The sequence below is a fragment of the Myxocyprinus asiaticus genome, chromosome 22, assembly GCF_019703515.2.
Source record: "Myxocyprinus asiaticus isolate MX2 ecotype Aquarium Trade chromosome 22, UBuf_Myxa_2, whole genome shotgun sequence".
In the NCBI taxonomy this organism is placed as follows: domain Eukaryota; kingdom Metazoa; phylum Chordata; class Actinopteri; order Cypriniformes; family Catostomidae; genus Myxocyprinus; species Myxocyprinus asiaticus.
In genome coordinates, this window is record NC_059365.1 from 20773262 (window position 1) to 20793958 (window position 20697).

Consider the following 20697-nt stretch of genomic DNA (forward strand, 5'->3'; position numbering starts at 1 on the left):
TTCCAGCTGTTACAAATGTGATAGGCCTACAGGACTTTATTAGCAGAAAAACATGGGATATGCATGCACTCTCCATCCATGGGTACACTTAACAAAATAACAATTTGGCCTGCATAAGGTGGTAATGTTTAGTTCAGATAGCCAGTTTTAGATGTCAAGCTAAGGAACATTTAGAATGTGTTTAATAGACAATGTCTTGGTGCTCTGGAGATAGAAATGTTGTTACATATTTTTTATTGTTATGCAAAGAAAAAAAAAAAAAAAAAAAAAAAGAAATTATATATATATATATATACACACACACACACACACACACACACACACACACACACACATACACACACATTGCTGTGCAAAAGTTTTAGGCACTTGTGAAAAATGTTGCATAGTGAGGATGTCTTCAAAAATAATGTCATAAATAGTTTTCAATTATCAATTAACATCATATAAAGTCCAGTAAACATAAAAAAGCTAAATCAATATTTAGTGTGGCCACCTTTGCCTTTAAAACAGCCCCAATTCTCCTAGGTACACCTGGACACAGTTTTTCTTGGTTGTTGGCAGATAGGATGTACCAAGCTCCTTGGAGAATTCACCACAGTTCTTCTATCTATTTAGGCTGTCTCGATTGCTTCTGTCTCTTCATGTAATCCCAGACTGACTCGATGTTCAGTGGGGGGCTCTGTGAGGGCCATGCCATCTCTTGCAGGGCGCCCTGTTCTTCTATTCTAATCTTTTCTATTTGCAAAAGTAATGTTTGGGAGTCTAAAATGTATTTTTCCTATTGCCACACTAAAGCTGAAGATATAAATAACCATCTTAAGACAAATGTTTTTATGAAACGTCTTAAGTGCCTAAAGCTTTTGCATAGTACTGTGTGTGTGTATATATATATATATATTTATTTATTTTTTTTTTTTTTAATGTTGGCAAATCAGTGGCAAAATGGTTACTATGTGGTTGCTCTGGAAATGCAGTTGTATCAAAATTCTTGGACATTTGTAATTTGATAGTGATTCCAATTTATGAACTAGTACTTGTATTTGCAATGAAGCTTGGTACCTTAATCCATAAAATAAGAACTATGCATGGGCACAAACTTATTGCTGCCCTCGTAGTTTGCATGCCACCCCCTTGCAACCCCATAAAAAAATTCTAGATCCACCCCTGAACAGCACAATTACAAGTGTTACAAATTTTATACAGCAGTTTTATAAGCAAGAAGATAATACGGAGTACCTTTTACATTTAACACACACCATTGCCAGAAAATATTGTTTATTTTTACTCTGTTAATTAAAATATTTCCAAACGAAGCCAAAGCAAAACAGTTAGTTTGCTAATGTCCTGTAATATTGCCATTCAATCAAAATGGCTGATGGCATACAAATGTAAAATTATTTTCAAATAAGGATATACAGTATATGACTTCATCCTTGAGACTGAAATTAAATCAACAAAATGAATAAAATACTGAATAATCTGTACCTCTCCACATTTACAAGATACAAAGTTTAATTTATTTGTCATTGCAGTAGAATAATTTCTGTTTTGTATTTACAAAACAGTAGGCATGTCATAAAATATTGATTATTGATTAGCATTATATTTTATCAATATATTATTGAGGCATCAATATATTAACATTTGCATTTAAATTAGAAGCCTAATTTGTGTTCTTTCCAATTCACTCAGTTGGGCATCTGCTAAATGTCTGGCGTAATAGCATTGGGAGACCACAAGGGGGCAATATAACATGAACTGAAGCAGGTCGCAAGGCACAGGTATCACAACATAAGACGGGTATTTTAGAGCTCCTTGCACAGGATGCACACACAGTAAATTTACGAATGATTTTGTACTTCAAGAATGAACAAAGTGACATTGATGAGTTTGCAGGTTAGTGTATGAAACTGGTGTAACTGCGCAAACTGAACGATTAGAAATTATTATGCAATTTATCTGTATGTATCTTTGGAGAGGTTTCATTCAAGCTGCCAAACCAATAAAAAATGCGAGTTACCCTCCGTGGTGCTGCAGATTTTTGAGCAGCATCTAGAGATGGCGAGACTGCGCTGTGAATGTACCTTCATAGAAAATAATTGTTTAGAATTTTAGAACGCACCATGTCATCTGCCAGAGGTGTGTGACCCCCTTTAATTTACCCTGCCACTCCCACTTTACCAAAGCTGTGTTGACAAATATGTTTGAAAACACAGACTATTGTGCAACTGAAATAATCATCTGGAAAATCTCAAGCCTACAAAAAAAGATCCTTAAAAATCTTTTAACTGTGGATAATGGTTGTTATGCTCTAAACCTGTCCCAGACAAGTCCTCTCAGGGCAGAAACGGCAATTATTATTGCTGCAATTGGAGAACAAACCAATTTAGTGAAAGCCAGAGGCTACCTCAGAAAAATGCTCCTTTTTCTATTACCCCAACTCAACAAATAGCCCGAGTACTGCATCTCATTTTGTACATCATGTCTGCCGCAATAAAAGTGAATAACATATTGACAGTTTAAGCTCGTATGTGATGTTTGTGTCATTTTATGGAAAAAAAGAAATTGTCCTGTCTGGTGGCTGACATTAAGAGTTACTGCTGTGTCCCTAATGTATTATTTTAAAGCTATACAAACACAGTTGAACTGCTGAACTTTCAAGTTGACTATAACAACCAGGGATGGGTCATGATAGTAACTACTCGACCAATTTTCCAGCAACCAACGAGTCAGTTAGTGAGGTCCACAAGTTTTAGGGCAGGGTAAAAATATTGATTGGCTAGTAAATGTTCAAATGTCACTCACCAGTGATTGAGTAGTATAGTGGAGAAGAAGTTATTAGCACAGAGATCCTTTCACTGCGTGTTGAGAGTAAAAGTTTGGTTAAACTCGTTCTGTTTGTCCAAAGACGAGTTCCACGGATCCATGTGCCATTGAATAATGCCTCTTTTAATACCCCTTCTGTTTCTTACATTCAGTTGTTGATTAAAAACAAAACAAAAAAGAAACATTTAATTCTAATAACGCCCGTCTTCTCTCGTTATATGCGCTTACTGCCTGATGCCGCTAGTCTTAAAGAGACAGTACCGATTAAGCACGTGTTCTACATATCCATGTACAGTAAATACTTGTAAATATTACAATTTATCCAAGTTAATGATAAAAATGTAACAAAAATGTATATGCAACATAATTTAACATAATTTCAAGACATAACCTGATGGAATAGACTGAATTTGAAAATTTTTAAAAGCTAAAATGTGACCAATTAGATGAAAAATAATAAAATATAATCTGCAAAATGTATATACTCGAATTGTACCTAAAAGGGTTGCCTAGTAGGTTCCTTTATAATTAACCCTGTGGGATTTTTTTTCTCATAACAGCGGAAACAACTTAAAATACTCTGTCATTTTTGGGCATACAGATAAGTGTAAGACATCATTAGAGACTATAAAGGGTCTACTTTTATTTGTGTACACTCACAATAACAACAAAACCTAGTGCTTTTGTAAAATAAAGAAAACATACAGGGTGCGCTTTCAGCCGTCTGTCTCCGCGAGCATCTTTCTGAAACATGTCACAAAAATGAACTGAAACTCTGCGAATACTTATCAGACAAACATGAAACATATGTCTAAAGAAAGCATAAAATGTCTACTTTTAAATAAAACAATTCAAATTTAAAACAAATATTCTCCTGCAATGTAATCTGTATGAAACAAAGCGATGTACAGTTTCTCCTGGCTCAGCTAATTATTGCTAATATGATCACACCCACCAGCAGAGCACGCTATTCATACGGTAATGTGCTGAGACGATCAAAGCAAATGGTAAACGCCCCCAACAGTGCCTTAATAAACATCAAGTTCATTCACTGTTCTGCGCGTTTGGAAGATGGCATGCTACACAGGTGAGGAAGCTCCTGGATAGTGATGAAGAGTTCACATTTTCCTCAGAAGAAGAGCGGGACTCCGATGATGAACATTTGCATTTTGAAGAGCGACTTGATCCAGCCGAGGATACAATTTCGGATGAGTAAGTCATTTAGTTTTATTACATATAAGTTGACATGCTCTTTTATATAAACGTACATATTTTACAAGTTGGACTATTTATAGACTTGCCAGCCAGGATTCAGTGTATTGAAATTTGAAATATGTCCTAATAGGCAAGTTTTAGTTATATTTAAATGTTGTTTCGGCTAAACAGGTATTTAAATTATATGCTGTATGATATAAATATGATATGTAATATGAAATAAAAATAATATGAATGTTTAGATTAGATTTTAACTAGTGTTTATACTGCCTCATTATCATCAACGAAGCTTGTGCTTGCAAATATCTGTTCGGGTGTAAATGTGTAAAATGTGCTGTAAATATGCCCATATTAGAAAATCAGCATATTAGAATGATTTCTGAAGGATCATGTGACACTGAAGACTGCAGTAATGATGCTGAAAATTCAGCTTTGATCACAGGAATAAATTGCATTTTACAATATATTCAAATAGAAAACAGTTATTTTAAATTGTAAAAAATATTTCACAATATCACTGTTTTTGCTGTATTTTGGATCAAATAAATGCAGTCTTGGTGAGCAGAAGAGACTTATTTTAAAAACATTAACAAATCTTAAATCTAAAACTTTTAAACGGTAGTGTAGGTCTAAAGTTTTTAAGTAAAGTCTTTATGTAAAGAAAATGTATAGTCAGATTACTTCTTTTAACTTAAACTTGATTTTCTGAATCAGCTACAAACAATACATTCAATCATTAAGCCTCCTCACATTCATTCTCTCTCAGGGGAGGGGTCCTCAGGTGTGAATCACATCAATATTCATGATCATCCACGCCTCCTCGCATAAGGCCTTTCTAACACTAAAAGTGTCTTACAAAAGTTAAATGGCTATATTGTTTTGTATGAATGACTGATCAGGATGGTTTTCACATCATTTTTGTAGCAAAAACTCTAGGCTACAAGATCCAGTTCGCAAAAGTCTTGTGAACAAATGTTTAGTATGTGTTATATGGCCTTATTTCAGTGACTTAACCACGCATAAATGTTATTTTCTCAAAAATACAAATATGTACATACATGTTCTTCACATATTATTGTAGCCCAGTTTGTGCTGAATACAGTGTTATCAGACTTTAGCCATTAATATGTTTTTAAGCAACTGAAAAAAGCACAAATGTCAAGGCATGTCAAACGTTCCAGGGCCCAAAACACCCTCAGACCCCAGAGGGTTAAGAGCATTAGCTGAGAGAGAATTTATTTAATATGTAAGCAAAATGGACATTGTATAGAAATGTACCCATATGAACCGATATCAAATCGAATCGAGATCGTAATCAAATTGAATCAAAAGCTTCTCAATCAGAATCAAATCGAATCAGGAAATCTGTAACAATACACAGCCCTAACTAGTTTATCAACAATTTCTTGTTGAGACCCTTGAATTCTGTTCCATTCCACTGTGCTCCATCTAAATATTTTCAAACGTAAGAAACTTTTATATCTTTTTTAAAAAAATGTATCCTCTTTTCTCCCAATTTGGAATGCCCAATTCCCACTACTTAGTAGATCCTCGTGGTGGCGCGGTTACTCACCTCAATCCAGGTGGCGGAGGACAAGTCTCAGTTGCCTCCGCTTCTGAGACCATCAATCCACGCATCATATCACGTGGCTCGATGTGCATGACACCACGGAGACTCCGCATGTGGAGGCTCATGCTATTCTCTGCAATCCACGCACAACTTACCACGCGTCCCATTGAGAGCGAGAACCACTAATCATGACCACGAGGAGGTTACCCCATGTGACTCTACCCTCCCTACCAACCGGGCCAATTTGGTTGCTTAGGAGTCATTCAGCATACCCTGGATTTGAACTCATGACTCCAGGGGTGGTAGTCAGTGTCAATACTCGCTGAGCTACCCAGGCCCAGAAACTTTCATATCTTGATACTTTTATGCTTTTGTTTCTTTACAGGTATATGAATCAAACTCTATCCAGTACATACTGCATGTGTTTGGATTTAGCTGTGTTTAAAATAGCATGATGGTACACAGTGGTGGAAATGGCCGAGATTCACTGGGGGTGTCTAGTTGGGGGGCTTTGTTTACCGAGGATGCATTCAATTTATTGAAAATAAATGAAAAATTACATTAAAGCCATTTATGTAATGTTACAATTGACTATTTATTTTAAAATAAATTATGTTTTCTTCAAACTTTCTGTTCATCCAAGAATCCTTTACTTGGAGCAATGCAAGTGTTCGGCATATACTGTTGCTAGTTTAGGACCTGTGAGGAGGAGTCTGTTTCTCAAATTAGAGACTCTGATGTACTTGTATTCTTGTTGTTGTGCATCTGGGTTGTCCACTTCTCTCTCTGTCCAGGTCCCTCTCTCTGAACAAACTTCATGTTTCTTTTATTCTTTCAAAACAGAAGTGCATGGAATCTTTATCTCTCAAAAGAAAAATAGATTTATGAAATTGATGAGAAATATGTTTCTTTTTGGTTATTTTTAAAGCTGAAATTTGTCTTGCAAGTGTAAAGTAACTTATAAAAAAAACGCAAGTGTACTCAATACCTCAGCTGGAAAAAGACACTATATTGCGATTTCCACACTTCCTTAAGTAGCACAACCATGTTAACCATTCTAACAAAAAGAAATGTTACTTTAGTATTAAATTCACATATTAAATTATTTCTTAAGGATTGTGTGTAACGAATGAGGCTGGTATTCATTCAGCCGACCGCCAGAGGGAGCCTATGGTGACTTCCTGTTTGCACTACATAAATAGCCATGCCTTTCCATTGTTACTTTGCGAAGTATTGCCAGTTTCACTGCCTTATCAAGTGTTTTTCCCATTGCCTGTTTTCATTGTCTTTATGTTAAGACCATTGGGCCTGCCCTTTTGGATTACGGATTTCTGGATTACTGTTTTGCTCTGTTTGCCTGGTTGGACTGATTACTTGATAATGACTACTTTGCTGCTTCTACGATTACGTCTCTGCCCTGTGTTTTGGATTTGTTTGCTGTGTTTAATAAACTTCCTGCATATAGATTCTACCTTCGCCTCCATGTCGAGTCCCTCACATTATGTGACATATTCTTTTCTTAGAAGACTGGAGTAATGGAAGCTGAAAATAGAGCTTTGCCATCATGCATAATAAATTAATTTTATAAATAAAAACATAAAACACTTATAGATTATATCTCTGTAATCTATAACATTACACTTGAGAAATGAAAATTCTTGGTCAAAACTGAACATTCTGAACACATTTTTTTTCTTTTTCTTTTTGTTGTTAAAAAAAATTGCGAAATTGACTGGATATTTCCCTTCGTTTTAATGTATGGGCATTTGCTGTCAGCCACGTTAAACCAAGCCCCCAGCATTGCACTTGCGTGTTTGTGTCAAGACTGTAGAACAGACAATCTTGAAGAATACCAATACAAACGGCTCAGCATTTATTTGTGCATCAAATTACACATACACTTATGTACTTGTGGGTGGTATTGTGAGCAAAGAAACCAGTATATTTGTGCATTCTTCTGATGTGGATTTTTAAATTAAGCGCGTGTGGATCTGTTGCATGTATCTGTGGATCGGTTGCCTGTGGATTCCTGTGTGCATCTGTCGATCTGTTGTGTGAATGTGTTCTGGCCACTTACATAGTCAACACTGCGCAACCACAGACGCAGAAGTTCCCACGCATTTATGTGCGGAACCCGCAAAGCTTTCATAGGCTATTTAATATTTAGTGGAGAAAAGATAGAAATACTCTTTATTCCCCTAACAAATGTAGCCAGTTTGAAAGGGAATGCCGTTCCCCCACGAAATTCACTCCAGGATCTCCATCCACCGCCCATTTCCAGCCCTGACGGTACCCCAAGCAATGCCTCTCGCTGTGCTGATTGCTTTTAATGCTAATGATATACAGAGCTATGGGTCCTTGATACTGAAGGACACAAATAGCTCTCGGTGTAGCAGAAGTGATCTGGTGTTGGGTGGGTGGAAGCCTCCGGGTGCAGAGAATACCGGTCTGGCCAAATGAGGGTTCACTCCTTCAGAATGAGTCATGCTCACAACCTGAGCATAGAGGGGCAAAACGGACAAAAATAGAAAAGGTAATTGAAGCTTCCTCAATGGCAAATGTGGGCATACATGCTGGCTGGCTTGATTGTGTGCTCACACCAGCATATGTCCATCCAAACCTATCCACACACACTGGCAAACTCAAACTCATTCACTTATGTGCTTAATGTGATTTAGCTTAATGTGATTTATACAGTACAATTAAAACATGTTCATGTATCAACATCCTAATGGAACAATAGTTATATAAGCCAACCATACACTTAATCCTTAAACTGCACCCATACAATTAGAGGGCATTGATTGGTTAATTTTTTTTTTTTTTTTAGAAGGGTTATAACAATAAAGGGTAGTTGCACCAATCTCACAACCCCTTAACCAGAATCAAAACTACATAACCCACATCTGTCTATCCCCCCAACCAACATAAGCCAAAGGAAACAGTAAAAACAAAACCATACCAAATTAAATTATTCAGCAATACAGGCACGGGAATACCACTAAATAAAGCAAATCAACTAAATAAACACAGATAAATGAAAACGGTAACCTAAAATGTGCTCCATGTGATAAACTCAAAATTAATAGGTTTTATTCAAGCCAAAAATATTATCTGAATGAACTTGAATACATTCAGCAATTAAAGTAATTTTATAATGGTTAGCTCAAGAAGAAATTACTCTATACTTAGGCATACTAATGAAGTATCTATGTGCTTTCCCAAATTTTTCAATTAAATGGTTATTTTCTTTTAAAGCCGCACATAAACGGCCAAGTTTAAACACCTTGTTTTTACACAGTGGTTGATTGATAGGCGAGTAGGTGGTCATTCACTGTTGTCTGAGATGCATGAGCATTTACACTACAAACATGTAAAATATGTGTATGACACACATGTTTCTGACTACCTCAAACATGGCTTGAGTGATCATATTCAAAACTTTCTGAACCTTGTTTACACCTGTATTTAGCACAGTTCATTTGTTATTAGACCACCCAGATGGATCTTTTTATTAATATAAACGGGGTAAATGTTTCAATAATATCTTAGGAGGAGCAGTCTAGTTGATATCCAGGAACAACAAAAGAAGTTCATCCCAAATTAATTTCCTACTAGTGTAAATCATGTCATCAACCACACATGTACCCAGACAACACCTTTGGATATATTACATTAGCTTACACACACACACACACACACACACACACACACACACACACACACACACACACACACACACACACACCTTAATACACAATAATAAGGTTTGGACTGCTAAGGCTATGTCCACATTAATCCGGATACATTTGAAAAAGGCGTTTTCATTTTCAAAACACTTGCCGTCCACACTGCCATTTTCAAGCGGTTTCCAAAAGTTGCTCGTCCACACTAACACACATGAAAACTATTAAATCCCCTTACTGCACATGTGAAAAGTCGCCGTTCCATGTATGGTATGAAACGCAACTGTCCTCATGTTTCGCCGCCGTACAGCAATTCTGATATGCTTTTGAAGGAATGTAATGTGAAGGTTGTACAAAGTAATATTATCTTTAACAATGCTATCAAAGTGAATAGCAGGTACAACAACACTGCTACAACATGGGCTGCCATTTTGATTGTTTTGGGTTGAATGGATCACATGACTACATCACGTGGCAACAAATATGTCATCGTTTTAAGATATCTCAGTTTCATCTAGACACACTAAAACAAGATGACAGCATTTTTACATTTATCCACTTGAGAGAGCATTTTCGAAAAGCTCAGTTTTTGATGTCAAGTATGCTGTCTCAGTGTGGATGAAAGCCAAAATGTAGAGAAAAAGATGCATTTTCAAACGAAACTGTATTAGTGTGAACGTGGCCTTAGCTAAGAACACTCTTCCCCTTGTTTACATGGATATTAAACTCAAGGCAAGAACCAGAGCCATAAGTAGGCCAACCGAGTGTAAGGGCAGGCTGACCAGCAAACTTGACACTCAGGTCTTGGTGTGTGAGGAGAAACAAGACTATCACACTTCCAAAGAGTGCTAATAGTGCTGTGAGGCTGTGGCCACTGAGCTCTGTATGTGTCCTCAGCGAGACAGAGGAAGGACGAAGCACCGTCCTCGGACTAACACAGATTCGTTTATGAACTGCTTCGTTTAAGCTACAAGAGACAATAGATGCAGAAGTCGGCTGAAATTAGGGTTAAAACTGGCCTCATTCTCTCTCACTCTCACTCTAGCGTGAAGGAACAATGGTGACTTAATGCCTAATTAAGCTGGTAACTGATAAAGCCAGACCACCGTCCACTCTATTCACAAGGTATCTTTAGAGACAGCATGCTTACCCTGCTCTCTACATAGAGTGTCAAACTCTGCCCTCTCTCTCACTCTCTTTAACAAACACACCTGAGTAGCGATATGTGAATCATAAGGAATTTAATGATTCTAGTTCTGATTCCATGTGGAGCTTCCAGTTCCTTAATAATTCTATTAACGATTCTTTATGAACTTTTGAGGAAGGACTCGCAAAAGAAAGATGTGTTGTCTATTCATTTTAGTTTTTCAACAGCCATTTTTTCTCTCTCATCAAATTAAATTCAGATTGCAAGCTCACAACACTAATAAAACATACTTTCTTTTGCTGCAGATTCCACTGAATAGCTGTTTGAGAAACACTGAATTTTTGTGACAGACATTCAATAATCATTGAAGGATCCGAATGACATGAAAATCATTTGATCAACACTGAATAGGAAATGTGTTTTGATTCCCAACCTTACACCTTAGCCATTTATCACAAGCTGGAGTTTCCCTACACCATACCATGATTACATTTCCATATGCACTTAAATCTTCAGAGATTTGAATAAAAAATGGTGATGTCAGCCAAGACGTCAGCATGCGTCCTCATTAAGAAAGGAAGCTCATGCTCTTTGAGGCATACTCCTAATCAAGCATAATTGGACTGCTTCCACAATTTAACATGGCAATATAAGATCGTATGATTACGTTGGAGTCTTTTGAACCAGATAATGTCGAGACAAGATTGTCTTATTCTTGTATTTGTAATTTCCACTTCAATATTCAAAGGACTCCCTTAGTGTTTACCACCTTTACGTTCTCTGTTGTAGTTTAACAGAAATGTTGTTGTAACGCAGTTGTCATGTTTTTGAGGAAAAGAGGACAGATAGGAGCAGACGTGACACTCTCTTTGTCTCTCATTAATGTAAATGAATGAATGAATGAATGAATGTTATATTTATATAGCACTTTTCTGACACTACACTCAAAGCTATTTACATATAGAACAGGATTCTCTCCTCACCCACCAAAAGTGTGCACCGCAGTGTAAAGGACTGTACGAGATGAGGGAGTCTCTTTTCATCTCTCAGACTGAACATGACAGCTCCTGTCTTATCCCTTATTCAGCAAAAGTACTGTATGTCCCTCGCTAGATCCTTTCTCTTAACCCTCACAAACACCTACAGCTGCAGAAGACCAGAGATCCAAAACCAATTTATACAAATTCACCATACATCCACACATCAGAATAAATCTCCTTTCTATTAATGATATGCCATGGGCTGCTATGTTTATTTTAGGTCAGTTATTCTATAAATCTAAATATTTTAGGGGCTCTAAAATATTGATATGATAGTATAATGTAACTAAACTACTTTTTATAAAACATAATGAAAACTATTGCAGCTAAACATGCATGATAATTCCACAGATTGCCAATTTATGATGTTGACAATTGTGTTTTGATGAAGGCAAAAAGTCCCTACAGTGACATATTTGTTGTGAGACTGCCCTGTTCTTTACTCAAAAAAGATCTCAAAATAATAATCACAAGATTAATAATGATTAATTATCAATTGAAACCCCTAATATTTTTATTTAAAGTAGTAAATTCTATCTTATAGGTTTTATAAATCATTCCAAGTACGCCTGGTTGGGAATCACTGGTTTAGGGAACCCCATCCGGATGTTCCTCTGCTCCTGACATTTTTGATCATGGTGTGGAGGCCCTCAATAAAACCTTCTGCTTTGGAACCAGTTTAAAGCAGTGGCAGTGATGGCTGAGGGAGATCCCTTCCCCCTCAGTCTCCTGTTACACAATAATACAACACCCCGGAGCCCCCCACACACCAAATCACACACAATCCTGGAGAGAAAACTATCTAACTACATCATGCTGCCTGTATGCATTTCTCTGTGACTAGAAGACATGCAGAAAGATGTGGTGCAGAGGGTTATTATTTTCTTCTCAGGGCGAAGCTCTGAAAGACATTTCAGGCTCTTGACAGAAAGCGCTGCTGTTTTCTAAGATACTCTGATACATGTTTACAGCCCTTCTCCCAAGAGCAATCAAATCATATGTGAAGGTGTAAACTACATATTGTGAAACACCTAATAAAGTGAAACACACGTGCACACACTTCACTTCAACAGTAGCAGAGCAGTGAGAAACAGATGATTAATTTAGAGCATTGCATTAAGGGACTTTACTAAGTGCAAATCAAATTATTTCAACAGTAAATACACAGTTCTTTGCCTTTAAGTGTACTAATATTCCTCTGGCCTGAGGGGTTTCTTTCTATGAGGTCAGAAAAAAAAAAGAGAAAGAAAAGTAGACTCTCCTCTGGATCTTTAAGTGGGCTTTATTGAGTCTGAGCATCTTGTATTGATTGTGGAGCCTTTGCATGGGGGGCAGCTATTGATCACCTCTAATTCTGCTCTGCTCATGGATCAAATAAAGTATTCCACCATTAGCAGTGTGGACTTCAAGTGTCAGTGAGACGGTTTGCATTCCACCTTAACACAGGAAATATTTTTTTAAATCGCTACTGAATTGAAATTGTGTTTATTCCTGGAGTCAGTGATAGAATAGAACTCTGTATAGTGGTCATGTTTATCAATGTATGAATCACCAATTGTAGTTAACTGTTTACCATGAGACTGTATCATAATATTCTCTCTCTACATACACCGATCAGCCACAACATTAAAACCACCTGCCTAATATTGTGTAGGTCCCCCTCATGCTGCCAAAACAGCGCCAGCCCGCATCTCAGAATAACATTCTGAGATAATATTCTTCTCACCACAATTGTACAGAGCGGTTATCCGAGTTACCGTAGACTTTGTCAGTTCAAACCAGTCTGGCCATTCTCTGTTGACCTCTCTCATCAACAAGGCGTTTCCAGGGGCGAGTATTGATGCTGACTACCACCCCTGGAGTTGCGAGCTCAAATCCAGGGCCTGCTGAGTGAATCTAGCCAGGTCTCCTAAGCAACCAAATTGGCCTGGTTGCTAGGGAGGGTAGAGTCAGATGGGGTAACCTCCTCGAGGTCGCTATAATGTGTGGTCCTCGCTCTCGGTGGGGCTCGTGGTGAGTTGTGCGTGGATGTGTGAAGCCTCCACACGCGCAACATCTCCACGGTAACGCACTCAACAAGCCACGTGATAAGGTGCACGGATTGACAGTCTCAGACCAAACAAACCAAAAAAAAAACAAGGCATTTCCATCCGCAGAACTGCTGCTCACTGGATGTTTTTTTGTTTTTGGCACCATTCAGAGAAAATTCTAGACTGTTGTATGTGAAAATCCCAGGAGACCAGCAATTACAGAAATACTCAAACCAGCCTGTTTGGCACCAACAATCATCCATGCGATTATCTAATCAGCCAATCGCATGGCAGCAGTGCAGTGCATAAAATCATGCAGATACGGGTCAGGAGCTTCAGATAATGTTCACATCAACCGTCAGAACGGGGAAAAAAATTTGATCTCAGTGATCTGTACTGTGGCATTATTGTTGGTGCCAGACGGGCTGGTTTGAGTATTTCTGTAACTGCTGATCTCCTGGGATTTTCACGCACAACAGTCTCTAGAATTTACTCAGAATGGTGCCAAAAACAAAAAACATCCAGTGAGCAGCCGTTCTGTGGACAGAAATGCCTTGCTGATGAGAGAGGTCAACAGAGAATGGCCAGACTGATCTGAACTGACAAACTCTATGGTAACTCATATAACTGCACTGTACAATTGTGGTGAGAATAACATCTCAGAATGCTATTCTGAGATGCAGGTTGGCGCTGTTTTGGCGGCACGAGGGGGACCTACACAATATTAGGCAGGTGGTTTTAATGTTGTGGCTGATCGGTGTATACTGGATATCCAGATTCACTTCAGCTTAATGTAAATGAGTTATCAGAGGCCAGACAACTACTACCACAGGTACTAACTAAAGACTACAGCAGCAATAAAATCAAACATAGCTTTGGGAAATCAATAGACTCTATATGTAACAATATATTGCTTCATTAACATTTTCCAAACAAAGCCTTCCAGAGTTTAAAGATAGAAATGCACTAAAAAAGCACCATTTAAAGTAACATTAAATGTTTCTCAAAGTCTAAGTGGGAGGTTGACTAACTGAAAGAACTAATCTCCCCATAGGTTGCATTTTCATTGTAATGGGCATTAAATCTTTTAAACTCTCATACTCCACAATATTAATCTGCCTGTAGACTGTGGCTATCTGCTTTCCTACATCATGATTCATGAAGCCAAGGGCTTTAATGACAGCGTCAAGCGCTGTGTTGAACTCCACATGAAAAGCGCTTGCAAACAAAAACATCTCATTCTGCATTTTGGTGATAGTTATGACTTGGCGTGCTTCTGTGGTAATTAAAATGTGCCTTACATAGGCTGAAAAATACTTGATTTCTATCACATGTCCCATCTGGGCTTGTTTTGTACATCAAGTAGAGTTAAGAGGTCCTTTCTCCATCATTTTATCACTGACAACGAAGCGCTGTTTCGTGTGTGTTGTGAAGTGTGCTTCAGTGAAATGACTCTGGGCAGACACATGTACACATTACAAAGGTTCTACCCTTCCAACAAGTGTTTATGCTGGTTTATGCTGCATTAACGGGAAATACGTTAATCGCAATTAAGAAAAATTAATGCGTTAAACTTTTTTAATTAATCACATGCATTAACACGTTAATTCAGACAGTTCTAATATAAAAAATAATTGATTTCTATTATCCAATATTCCAGTATGTTGGGGATTTCCCCACTTGAGCTGTGTAAACAAAGATGGTACATGACCAGATGACTGGTGGTAGATGACCAGCTTAACTTCACTGCCCTCATCTCATCAAAGTCTATTTCTCAATCATTCACTTTTTCTGTTTCTTTGTGGTGAAATGAGCTTTAATTCTTCACACGATCTGCTGAAACATTCTCAACATTCAAGAACCAGTTGAAAACACATCTGTTCCACAAGTACTTAACCAATTCACACTAAATGCACTTAATATTTAACAAAATAAAAAAATAAAAAATTATTTCTTCTACGCTAGCTTCTATGCTACTCCAGCCACTTTGAGAATTTGGCAGTGTGATACTATTTTTGACTTTTCTATGACAAATTGCTTGCTATGTCTTGGATAAAGGCATCTGCTAAATGACTAAATGTAAATGTAAAGAGCTGGACTCTCAAATGACATTCAAACGCATCCTACTTATACATGAGATCAATTATTATATCCACAACATATATGTATCATTACAACTTACATCTGCACAGACAATGATACAAATGAACAGCTGAATTTAAACTAAGTTAAGTGCTGGTCAGAATGCGTAACTTGCGTTGTGAATACACCATTTTTGTAAAAACGATCTACACTAAATTGCACTGCAATATCCTAAATTGGGTAAAACAGGGAAAATTATTAAGTCTCTAGTATCTAATACTTCAGTTTTCATTTTATGCTATTATTTTAGAAGCTCAGATTTTCAAAACAAGGGCAATTGTATTTTGTTGTATCTTTTATATGTTTGATACATGTTTAAATGTTTATACTTTTTTAAATGTTTGAATATTTGATCAAATTTGGTCTGTTAAAGTTTGACACACTTTTTTTCTTCATTTTGCACATTATCAACTAAAATGTTATTTTCGCTGATTAATTTTATATACCATTTAAGTCAGAGTAAAATTTACTATAATTAATGAATATGACATTATCATATATTTGTCCGAAGACAAAAACTATGACTAAAACAAAAAAACTGTGTAAAAATGAACACTGGGCAGGATAGTTGTAATTTATTTCCAATGAAAAAGTCGAAATGAAAGTGAATGGCGATTGAGGCTAACATTTTGCCTAACATCCATGAAATAAAGAACGTCATATGGGTTTGGAACAACATGAAGGTGAGTAAACAATGACATAATTTATATTTTTGGGTGAACAATAAGTGTGCTCCCATTTCTTATGCTTTCCAATTATCAACAAAAATGTGCTATCCTACTGTAGGTGCCACACCTCTTCCTATTTAATCAACCTTTGCCCCAGAACATTTGCTGCCTTTCTCTGTGTACTCAACCCTCTCTGGTATACCCCAGCAGGTGCCGATGGGGATGGTTTGCTCTAAGAATTTACCCCACACAGAGGGGGAGCAACTGAGGGTAACTTTCCTCAGGCGCCTCCGGACACAAGAATCCATTCAGCATTAAACAGTCAGGGCCTTAACAGCACTCCTTTCACAACTCACTGTGCAAGGGCTGCCCATTCACCACCAAACAAATCAGAATAGGAGAACAGAGCAATACAAGAGGCCTTCGATTATCCAGGACAAACAGCTGCCGCCTTCAAATATGACTGAGCATTGTAATGGGTCAGTGAATAAGACATGTTTTATCTCCAGAAGAAAGGGAGAGAGTGAGAAAAATGGCAAGGTTAATGAGCATGTGGAATTTTCCAGCTGAGAGAGCACCCTGTGATTCATAGAGGAATTGTTAGCATTCTACTGAGATACTGTCTCTTCTCTAAAATAAAAATCCCACATCAAATCTTCAGCTCTTACAGAATCAGTGGATGTTGTTTAATTATACCACTGGGAGACTTCCACATTAATGGTGGAATCTGCATCATAATATTCGTTATTAAAGCTATTATGCAATTGTTTTCATTACATTGCCTCAGGTCTGGAGAGTAGGTATGTGGCCCTGATGGACGATCATTCTGTCGTGACACACCACTGAATGCTTTAAAGGACGATGAGGTGGGAGGGTCTATGCATAGCTCAAAATTCACATCAAGAGAAGAAATATTGGTACCCCAGGGTAAAAAGAATGTTTAGATTTAAAATGCATTTCTTTGATGTGCTCTCAGTAGTATTAAGGAACAAAGACTATTTAAAACATGCTACTGAGCTGAAAGACATCTTGCTGATTTACATACTCAAGTGTCTGGTTTGCGTCATATTTTGAAATATTATTTGATGCTTTTTATGGTGACCCAGTTAAAAAAAAAAAGAAAAGAAAAAAAAACTGAGATTGAGAAAGAGTCACAGAGCGAAAAGGAGAGAGAAATTTCACATACAAACCAAAACCAATCTCCTGTTCTACAGTATATCCTCACAATAAAAAAGGTTGTTTAAGACCTGTGCATTAGTCTACAGGTAAATGGCTTATTACAGGTAAAAAAAATTATTAATTGATAAATTCATTGCCAATCTATTGCTCATTGCTCATTTTTTTTTTTTCTTCAACAGTGCTGAGCTCTTGGTCTTTATAATGGACGCATGCTGCCAACCTGCGCGTTCAAGTGTTTGTACATTGAGACTCAAAAAAATAAATAAATAAAAAATAAAAAAATAAAAAAAATCTACTGTAACCGTGACTGACAAGCTCGAAAAGACCGGAAACCATTGCACAGCAAAATATGATATTAATTCATAATGATTATCACAATGCACAATAGACCTTTTTCACAGAATGTGATGACGCGTTTCCACCTTATTTAACAGCAATATCGCAATTTTTTTAATAGGCAAATTTAAAACATTATGCTTTGTGTTATATTACCCTGGAATTAGTTTTACAAATCTAATTACCACAGCTGCGAGGGGGTTTCGGTTACAGCTGCTGAAAGAGTGACTGTAAATTTGGCATCTTCTGCCATTTTACGGTCTTAATCCACCGCTCTCAATTTTTTTCCTCTTCTGAAAGTCATTCAAACGTAATAGTGGATTTTTTCTTTTGGTCTTGGAACAAATGGGTAAGTGAAAATAATATTTGTTGTGGTCTCCCATTCACCGCTGTCGAAGTTTACCCTGCAATCATTTACTTCCGTGTTCCAAACCCGGAGTGTGAAAAAGGTCTAGATATGGAATGCAACGGTTTCATGATGTAACAGCGCTGAATCGCGCGCATCCATTGTGACGCATAATTTAGCGTAATTTTACGCGTAGTTCAGAATTTAACGAAAACTGACGTAGGCCTACACAATTGTCTGTGCCTGTTATATCTTAACAATTAGGTGAATTCACACGCACCAACGACATTCAAAAATAATCCACGCGAAAGACACATCCAGTCGCTGTCACTTGTAGTGGAAAAATTATGGTTATTATTTGGTAAGACTGACCTGGCTTTGTTCACTTTGTTTACCTCCGGTGAACCACTTTAGGCTTTATTACAATATATTCATATATAATTTCATGTCTGCTGTACTCGTTTTTATAATACAAAAAGGTTCGAAATTTAACATCAATCGACAAAATAGATGTATTTTTTTTATTTATTTTTTTATTTATTTTTCTGGCCGAGGTATGCGCAACAGGGAGACGGAAACTTTCACACTCACACTTCTTTGTACTCACAAGCATATGTCATGGAGAAGCTATTCCCCATTTTGACCATATCCACTTGAGGTACCAATTTGGGGATTTCCTGGTGCTGCGAGAGCGCGAAACGAAACACCTCATATTCATGCGATTCGGTTGGGAATAAGCCTCCTGTGGGAAAAGACAAATCCCACAATACATTAAACAACCCAATGAGTTTACTGGCAAAACAAGTAAAAATAACTAAGACAAAATTATTTGAATAAATTTGAGTCTTTCTCCATCTTTTTTCATAACACACCATTCCAGATATCTTCCTTTACTTAGTCATTTACTCACCTATGTTGATATTACTTGGGAAACTGGAACCGAAGCACAATCCCAGAAAACTGGTGCAGAGCAGTGCGAGGCTTCGTTGCATATTTCCTTTTGCATTGGCGAAGAAAAACAAAGTCAAATCCAAGCATGGGTATGCGCGTGATTTAGAATATCTCCTCTCTCTTCTGCTGGATGCTCTCACACTATCAGTAGTACAACGGCAAATGAGCGGCGTGGATTACAGGTGCACCTATTTGCGTGTGCTGATGTCTTCGCTCGCGCTGTGTCCTTGTGTGTTGTGTTCGGAGCCGTTGCTTCTGCACGAGCGCCACTTCCTCTGGGAGTCGGAGGCGCGCGAGAGCGAGTGAGGGACTCCGTTACAACAATATACCACTCCAGCGCAACACTTTGTTCGAATGGAATTTCTTCTTAGGTTAAAAATTAAGCAATTACTTTAGATAGGACCACATTGCGGTCTTTTCTCGTGCTCTGATAGCAATGTGCGTATTGTTACGCATGCAAGAGTCTATTTGGAGTAGGCTCTATGACTAAATAATATGTAAACAGTCATGGAGAGGTTGACTCTCCATGACTGAGAGGTAGAACTTTAGCGACAAAAACCGACAAGGTCATCTATTTATCATGACTTTATATTGTCATAATACATAGATGTCAGACAATAAATGTTGTCAGACAGTCTCATGTTAGAACATCTGCAGACTACATAAACAGTGCCTGCCTTAAACAATGTTGTAATGAAACAATATGACAAACAGGCTACACTACTGTCTGTAAGGTACAGTTAATGTGGAAGAATTTAATTAACTCCTGAGGACAGAATGTAAAATTATGACAATATGACCTTTCACTGGAATACATGACTTAAAGGAATATTCTGGGTTCAAAACAAGTTAAGCTCAATCGACAGCATTTGTGGAGCAATGTTTATTATAACAAAAAATTATTTTGACACATCCCTCATTTTCTTAAAAAATAAAAATAAAAGTGAAAATCAGGGTTACACTGATAAATTTACAATGGAAGTGAATGGGGCCAATCCATAAACGTATTTTTTAATTTATTATTTTTTTTAAGAAAATGAGAAATTAGTCAAAATTTATTTTTGTGGTAACATTAAGCCACAAATGCTGTTGATTGAGATTAACTTGTATTGAACCAGAATATTCTTTAACAGAAAGCTTGTTGTGTAAGTGATGTCATATATCAAGGCTGAAATGCATTCTTTGTATGAAAACATTCTTGTTTACCTTTATCATGAAGTGTATGTTGCATCTTATGATGGATTCAAAAGTGTTCAAACATCAAAACACCCAGTAATTAGTGCACTATTCAGACCCACTTTAATATAAATATCTTCCTAGGTTAGCACAACAATTTTAATAGTTTGTAACTTGCACAATTTGATGACTAAACCAGCCTCAGGCATTAAAACCATAATTTATGATGTTGCTGGGCAATCTTTACCACTTAGAGCTACACTGCCAGCTTCACAGCCACATTGAGCTGGAGAGAGCAGTGACAAGATTAGAGCTCTCAGGCTGATTCAGAACAACAGTGGGTTATTTATAATCCACTGCACTTTCAGTGTGATAGAGATTA

At 37.2% G+C, this 20697-nt stretch overlaps 1 protein-coding gene across 3 annotated transcripts in view; it reads right to left on the minus strand.

Annotated features, from left to right (window-relative positions):
- The window catches only part of LOC127412963 (glutamate receptor 1-like), a 146754-nt gene extending 127384 nt beyond the window's left edge, over nt 1–19370 (minus strand). For all 3 annotated transcript variants that reach the window (XR_007892509.1, XM_051649701.1, XM_051649700.1), the window contains exons 1-2: nt 19099–19370; nt 18796–18930 (exon numbers count right to left, since the gene is read on the minus strand). Coding sequence is in view for 2 of the 3 variants with exons in the window: in XM_051649701.1 (XP_051505661.1) it covers nt 18796–18930; nt 19099–19180 (217 nt within the window). In the remaining variant the exon portion in view is untranslated. The remainder of the gene's footprint in view (nt 1–18795; nt 18931–19098) is intronic.
- Nucleotides 19371–20697: the final 1327 nt, after the last annotated feature.